Here is an 8,214-nt window from a genome sequence, read left to right as displayed (position 1 = left end):
GATTATTTGTAAAAATGTTTTCTTCTGGCAAATTTAAGTTCATTCCAAAAGCAAAAAATATCTGTATGTATTGTAATCTGCCTGTGTCTGGTAGAATGACAGGTGAATATGGTGTAGCTCATCCCTTGAATTGTTACTTTCTAGTCATGACCTCATTAAATCTTGTCCTTTGTTCGATGAATTTCTTTGACTACTGATTATTCATGTTCCCTATCAAATCTTGAGGAAAAGATGCATTCGTTAGAAATAATTTAAGATATTAAATGTTACGTATAAGATGTTTGGCTAATATATTTTATCCCTTGCAGGTTAAAACAAAATGAAGATTTTTTCTGAATCTCATAAAACAGTATTTGTTGTGGATCACTGCCCTTACATGGCAGAATCATGCAGACAGCATGTCGAGTTTGATATGCTGGTGAAGAATAGGACCCAAGGAATCATTCCTTTGGCCCCTATATCTAAATCATTGTGGACTTGCTCAGTAGAATCATCCATGGAATATTGTAGAATAATGTATGATATATTTCCTTTCAAAAAGCTGGTGAGTGTGAAGTACAAGTAAAATCATGATTTGGGGGATGTACTTGACTGCTTTTTACACTTTTTATCTATGACTTTGCTTTAGATTTGACTTACAACTGTTTATTTACTACTTTAAAAGTGTAGTATGTAGAACTCCCCTTTGGGGTTAATATGTGTATTTAATTGGGGCCAACAACAATAATTACAGCTAACAATTATGGAGCACTTACGTGTGCTTCGTATTAACTCCTTTAACTCTTAGAGCAGTCCTATGAGGTAGCTACTGTAATTACTGGGACAGTATTCAAAGTGTATAAAACCAGAATGGAACTGACCACTGAGAACTGTTGCCAGCCTAAGCAGAAGGGATGTTGGCTGAAAGCACTTTGTCAAAATGTGTTGGTATGTTCCATCTGAATATCAGCTTTGTTTATTACTGCCTTGTTGGAGATGCAGAAACTGAGGTAGAGAGAAGCAATTTGCCCTGAGTCATGTAGCTAGTTAGAGGAAGAACCAGAATTTGAACCTGGCTGCTTACAGTTTTAGTGAAAGTGTCCTAAATTGATGCAGGATTTGGCCATATTGTAAAGAATGCTCTTAAGAATGCTAAGGGGAAATTGTTTTTATCAGTAAGAAGAGAAATTGAAGATTGATAGAAACTCCAAGTGTGAAAATTATCTTCAGTTTTCAGAATCCCAACTGTTTTATTTTGGGAAAGTCATTTAGTTAAGCCACAAGTGGATGCTTTGCCTTCTGTCTCATTTGGAGCAGCATAGGCTGGGACCTAGCCTGTTCATAGACCGGCACAGGCATAGCAGTAGCTAAGGCTGAACACAGAGAGGCTAATATATTATACATTCAGATATGTTCCAAATTAAAATATAAATTGTTTTAGTCCCTCTGTAAATTGTGCATCATGTAAGGTAAAAAAGTATATATGAGAGGAAGCATAATGTAGTGATTTAGCGCACAGGTTTCGGTTCAGGTCCTGGCATCATTAAGCTACCAGCAGTGTGACCTTGATCATTTTGCTTCATCTCTCCAAACCTCAGTTTCCTCCCATGTAAGCATAATACCTCCTTCCTATGATTGTTGTAAGATTTCAGTGAGGTAATGTGAGTAAAGTGGCCAGTAAAATATGTTCTTGTCAGGTAAGTCTTAGGAGAAAAGGCTGCTTATCAAACTTACTGGGGAAGCAAAATGAGTATTACATGGATAATAGGAAAAAAGATCATGAGGTAGATCATATAGTCCAGGCGAAAGAAGTGATCTCACCCTCCTCCCAAAAGGGAACATAGCCATCGTTTGATATATTTTCTAATGTAGCCTTACTGTTATCATCTTACCTGATACTATATTTTGTTTGCATTTTACTTTAAAAACGTTTTTTTAAGAAACTTGACAGATACAGTGGAAGAATTAGGATGCTATTTATTTATTTATTTATTTATTTATTTATTTATTTATGGCTGCGTTGGGTCTTTGCTGCGCACGGGCTTTCTCTAGTTGTGGCAAGCAGGGGCCACTCTTTGTTGCCGTGCGCGAGCGTCTCATTGCGATGGCTTCTCTTGTTGTGAAGTATGGGCTCTAGGCACGTGGGCTTCAGTAGTTGTGGCGCACGGGCTCAGTTGCTCTGCAACATGTGGGGTCTTCCCGGACCAGTGATCGAACCCTTATCCCCTGCACTGGCAGGCGGATTCTTAACCACTGTGCCACCAGGGAAGTCCCTTTACTTTAAAATTTAGAATAAAGTGCAAATCCATTCTTTTAGCTTTCAGTGCTCTAGGTTATATGGCCATTGCTTGTTTTTCTGACCTTATCTCCTACCTCTCTGCCCACTCTGACCTTCACCCTTTTGAGGGTGTGCACCTAGACGTCTTTGCATTTGCTGTTTGCTGTACCTGGAATTCTCTACCTCCACCTCTTTCCCTGGCTGGTTTCTTTTGGTCATTTTGGATTTCCCTCAATTGCCACTTCTGTAGAGAGCCCTTCTCTGATCATCCAACCTAAAGAAGCTAAACAACTTCTTTTTCATAGCATGTATCGCTCTCTGAAATTACATTGTTCATTTATTTTTGTTTGTATTCTCCCTGCACTACCCTCTGTCTTACCACACCCTGGAGCCCCAGCTTTCCCCACATTGTGAGCAACAGAACTGCTGTATTCATCACTGTATTCCCATATCCCTAGTGCTGAGAATAGCACCTGGCCTGTACTAGGCCTTCGGTAACTATAAAATGAGTGAATGAATCGATCAGCAAACCAGAGCTAGACACTGCACTCTCTATTTATGTTTATGTTATATATAATATATTAAAAGGTATTTATAATAAAATAAATGTTTTAAATATGATGTGATTGAGAAGACTTGGAGTTGAATACTAATTATTTCTTTGAACTCTATTAGGTGAATTTCATTGTGAGTGACTCTGGAGCACATGTTTTAAATTCTTGGACTCAAGAAGACCAAAATTTGCAGGAGGTATGCTTAGATTTTGAGCTGTGGCCATTTTTGAAAATTATATGGACCTGGTAATACTTTCTTAAAATATAATTAGTTTTTTAAATAGGTATAGTATTTGCACATAGTTTTAAAACACCAACTAATACTAGAAGAAAAACAGCTGTCTGTCTTCCAGTCTTTCCCCACTTTCGAGAAGCAAGCTTTCAACTCTTTAGCTCATATAGTATTTACTTCATATTTCTAAATAACATGTTTTTACTGATATTTACAGAGTTCTCAATTTAAACCTTATTTATCATTATTGTCGATGAGGATTTACCTTTTATACTTCCTCTCATCCACGCCACTCTCACTGCCTTCTTCCCTTCCCTGATTTTCTCAATATTATATCAGAAGTTTTGGTTAATTCAAAATTTCATGTTTACATTGTAATGTCTACATAAAGTGTTATCCACTGCTAAGCCAAGTAGTATATGCGATTATTTCCTTTGTTTTGTATTTTATTAAGGTTTTATTGAGATACAGTTGACATACAGCACTGTGTAAGTTTAAGGTCTACAGCACAATGATTTGACTTCTGTGTTTTTTCCTTTGTTGTACAACTTTTTGGTGTTCCTGGAATTTATCATTTCCTTTTTTCCCCCTTTAATATGCTTGGTTTTCTGAGACTCTATTGCTGCTTTTCCTCATGTCTCTGTGAAACTTCTCAATATACTTATCATTAATGTATTAAAATTTTAGTAGTTTGATTTTTCTTTTTTCCCCCTTGAAAAACTTCTTGGAACTCAGTCTTGGGCTGCACTTTGAACTGGTTGCTTTCTAGGCCTGGCGCACTGCTGTCATCCTCCTTGCTTTTGTGTGTGTGTGTGTGTGTGTGTAATCTCTTGTTTTGGTAAAATATAACCTCCAGAATTCTTGTAACTTACCTTACAGTTTATTGATACTTGAGGTATAAAAATTTCAGATTGGAAATAATTTTCTCCTCAGAATTCTGAGGGCCTTACCCCACTGTTTTATAACTCCCAGTGTTATTGTGAAGGCCTGTGAAGCCATCTGGTCCTGGGCTTTTGTTTGTTGGAAGATTTTTAATCAGTTTCCATTTCAGAGCTTATGATTGGTCTGTTCATATTTTCTATTTCTTCCAAGTTCAGTCTCAGAAGGTTGTGCTTTTCTAAGAATTTGTCCATTTCTTCCAGGTTGTCCATTTTATTGGCATAGAGTTGCTTGTAGTAATCTCTCATGATCTTTCGTATTTCTGCCGTGTCAGTTGTTACTTCTTTTTCATTTCTAATTCTATTGATTTGAGTCTTCTCCCTTTTTTTCTTGATGAGTCTAATGGTTTATCAATTTTATCTTCTCAACCAGCTTTTAGTTTTATTGATCTTTGCTATCATTTCCTTCATTTCTTTTTCATTTATTTCTGATCTCATCTTTATGATTTCTTTCCTTCTGCTAACTTTAGGGTTTTTTTGTTCTTTCTCTAATTGCTTTAGGTGCAAGGATAGGTTGTTTATTCGAGATGTTTCCTGTTTCTTAAGGTAAGATTGTATTGCTATAAGCTTCCCTCTTAGAACTGCTTTTGCTGCATCCCATAGGTTTTGGGTCGTTCTGTCTCCATTGTCATTTGTTTCGAGGCATTTTTTGATTTCCTCTTTGATTTCTTCAGTGATCACTTCGTTATTAAGTAGTGTATTGTTTAGCCTCCATGTGTTTGTATTTTTTACAGATCTTTTCCTGTAATTGATATCTAGTCTCATAGGGTTGTGGTTGGAAAAGATACTTGATACAATTTCAGTCTTCTTAAATTTACCAAGGCTTGATTTGTGACCCAAGATATGATCTATCCTGGAATATCAATTAAGTCTGTCTTGTTTAATGTATCATTTAAAACTTGTGTTTCCTTATTTATTTTCATTTTGGATGATCTGTCCATTGGTGAAAGTGGGGTGTTAAAGTCCCTTACTATGAATGTGTTACTGTTGATTTCCACTTTTATGGCTGTTAGTATTTGCCTTATGTATTGAGGTGCTCCTATATTGGGTGCATAAATATTTACAATTGTTATATCTTCTTCTTGGATCAACCCCTTGATGATTATGTAGTGTCCTTCTTTGTCTCTTATAATAGTCTTTATTTTTTAAAGTCTATTTCGTTGATATGAGAAGTGCTACTCCAGCTTTCTTCTGATTTCCATTTGCATGGAATATCTTTTTCCATCCCCTCATTTTCAGTCTGTGTGTGTCCCTAGGTCTGAAGTGGGTCTCTTGTAGACAGCATATATATGGGTCTTGTTTTTGTTGTTTTTGTATCCATTCAGCCAGTCTGTGTCTTTTGGTGGGAGCATTTAATGCGTTTACATTTAAGGTAATTATTGTTATGTATGTTCCTATTCCCATTTTCGTAATTGTTTTGTGTTTGTTATTGTAGGTCTTTTCCTTCTCTTGTGTTTCTTGCCTAGAGAATTTCCTTTAGCATTTGTTGTAGAGCTGGTTTGGTGGTGCTGAAGTCGCTCAGCTTTTGCTTGTCCATAAAGGTTTTAATTTCTCCATCAAATCTGAATGAGATCCTTGCTGGGTAGAGTAATCTTGGTTGTAGGTTTTTCTCCTTCATCACTTTAAATATGTCCTGCCACTCCCTTCTGGCTTGCAGAGTTTCTGCTGAAAGATCAGCTGTTAATGCTATGGAGATTCCCTTGTGTGTTATTTGTTGTTTTTCCCTTGCTGCTTTTAATATGTTTTCTTTGTATTCAATTTTTGACAGTTTGATTAATATGTGTCTTGGTGTGTTTCTCCTTGGATTTATCCTGTATGGGACTCTCTGTGCTTCCTGGAGTTGAATAACTATTTCCTTTCCCATATTAGGGAAGTTTTCAACTATAATCTCTTCAAATATTTTCTCAGTCCCTTTCTTTTTCTCTTCTTCTTCTGGAACCCCTATAATTTGAATGTTGGTGCATTTAGTTTTGTCCCAGAGGTCTCTGAGACTGTCCTCAGTTCTTTTCATTCTTTTTTCTTTATTCTGCTCTGCAGTAGTTATTTCCACTATTTTACCTTCCAGGTCACTTATCCATTCTTCTGCCTCAGTTATTCTGCTATTGACCCCATCTAGAGTATTTTTAATTTCATTTATTGTGTTGGTCATCATTGCTTCTTTCCTCTTTAGTTCTTCTAGGTCCTTGTTAAATGTTTCTTGCATTTTGTCTATTCTATTTCCAAGATTTTGGATCATCTTTACTATCATTATTCTGAATTCTTCTTCAGGTAGACTGCCTATTTCCTCTTTATTTGTGAGGTCCGGTGGGTTTTTATCTTGCTCCTTCATCTGCTGTGTGTTTTTCTGCCTTCTCATTTTGCTTATCTTACTGTGTTTGGGGTCTCCTTTTTGCAGGCTGCAAGTTCGTAGTTCCCATTGTTTTTGGTGTCTGTCCCCAGTGGCTAAAGTTGGTTCAGTGGGTTGAGTAGGCTTCCTGGTGGAGGGGACTAGTGCCTGTGTTCTGGTGGATGAGGCTGGATCTTGTCTTTTTGGTGGGCAGGTCCATGTCTGGTGGTGTGTTTTGTGGTGTCTGTGGCCTTATTATGTTTTTAGGCAGCCTCTCTGCTAATGGGTGGGGTTATGTTCCTGTCTTGATGGTTGTTTGGCATAGGGTGTCCAGCACTGTAGCTTGCTGGTCATTGAGTGAAGCTGGGTGTTGGTGTTGAGATGGAGATCTCTGGGAGATTTTTGCCATTTTATATTACATGGAGCTGGGAGGTCTTTTGTGGACCAGTGTCCTGAAGTTGGTTCTCCCACCTCAGAGGCACAGCACTGACTCCTGGCTGCAGCACCAAGAGGCTTTCATCCACACGGCTGAGAATAAAAGGGAGGAAAAGTAGAAAGGAAGAAAGATAGAAAGAAAGAGAGAGAGAGGGAGGGAGGGAGAGAGGGAGGAAGGAAAGAAAGAATGGAGATAAAATAAAATGTTATTAAAATAAAAAATAACTATTAAGAAACAAATTTTTTTAAGGAAAAAAAAAAACAGAAAGGGACGGACAGAACCCTCGGACAAATGGTGAAAGCAAAGATATACAGATATGCTTCTTTCACACAGAAGCATACATATACACACTCACAGAAAGAGGAAAAGGGGAAAAAATTATTTATCTTGCTCTTAAAGTCCACCTTCTCAATTTGGGATGATTCGTTGTCTATTCAGGTTTTCCACCCATGCAGGGTACATCAAGTTGATTGTGGAGATTTAATCCGCTGCTCCTGAGGCTGCTGGGAGAGATTTCCCTTTCTCTTCTTTGGTGTTCAACTTTGGATTTGGCCCCGCCTCTGTGTATAGGTCTCTGGAGGGCGTCTGTTCTTTGCTCAGACAGGGCGGGGTTAAAGGAGCAGCTGATTCAGGAGCTCTGGCTTATTCAGGTCTCGGGCAGGGAGGGGTATGGAATGCGGTGCGAGCCTGCGGCGGCAGAGGCCAAAATGACGTTGCACCATCCTGAGGGGCGCCGTGCGTTCTCCTGGGGAAGTTGTCCCTGGATCACGGGACCCTGGCAGTGGCGGGCTGCACAGGCTCCCGGGAGGGGAGGTGTGGAGAGTGACCTGTGCTCGCAACATAGGCTTCTTGGTGGTGGCAGCAGCGGCCTTAGCGTCTCATGCCCGTCTCTGGGGTCCGCGCTGACAGCCGCGGCTTGCGCCTGTCTCTGGAGCTCCTTTAAGAGGCGGTCTTAATCCCCTCTCCTCGCGCACCAGGAAACAAAGAGGGAAGAAAAAGTTTCTTGCCTCTTCAGCAGGTCCAGACTTTTTCCTGGACTCCCTCCCGGCTAGCCGAGGTGCACTAACCCCTTCAGGCTCTGTTCGCACCACCAGTCCTCTCCCTGTGATCTGACTGAAGCTGGAGCCCTCATTTTCTATCAAAACAAAGAAGTCAGTTGGGATTCTGACAGGGATTATGTTTAATCTGTAGTTCAGTTTGGGTAATGTTGTCATCTTAACAATAATAAATATTCCAGTCCATGAACATAGGATGTTTTCTATTCATTTAGATCTTTAATTTCTTTCAACAATATTTCATAGTTCTCAGAGTATAAAATCTGCATTTCCTTTGCTAAATTTATTCCTAAGCATTTTATTCTTTTTGGTGCTATTATAAATGGAATTGTTTTCTTAATTTCATTTTTGGATTGTTCTCTGCAAGTGTACAGCAGTACAATTGGTTTTCGTCTGTTGATCATGTATCCTGCAAC

General features: G+C 38.8%; 1 protein-coding gene across 3 annotated transcripts in view; it reads left to right on the top strand.

The window, feature by feature from the left end:
* The window catches only part of INTS13 (integrator complex subunit 13), a 33,087-nt gene that overhangs the window by 1,231 nt on the left and 23,642 nt on the right, over positions 1 to 8,214 (top strand). For all 3 annotated transcript variants that reach the window (XM_059081170.2, XM_059081171.2, XM_067008935.1), the window contains exons 2-3: positions 309 to 544; positions 2,933 to 3,007. In XM_059081170.2, coding sequence (XP_058937153.1) covers positions 320 to 544; positions 2,933 to 3,007 — 300 coding nt within the window. In that variant the 5' untranslated portion in view covers positions 309 to 319. The remainder of the gene's footprint in view (positions 1 to 308; positions 545 to 2,932; positions 3,008 to 8,214) is intronic.

Source organism: Kogia breviceps, chromosome 12 (assembly GCF_026419965.1).
Source record: "Kogia breviceps isolate mKogBre1 chromosome 12, mKogBre1 haplotype 1, whole genome shotgun sequence".
Classification (NCBI taxonomy): domain Eukaryota; kingdom Metazoa; phylum Chordata; class Mammalia; order Artiodactyla; family Physeteridae; genus Kogia; species Kogia breviceps.
Note: the sequence above shows the minus strand (reverse complement) of the source record. Positions and strands in the feature narration are given on the sequence as shown.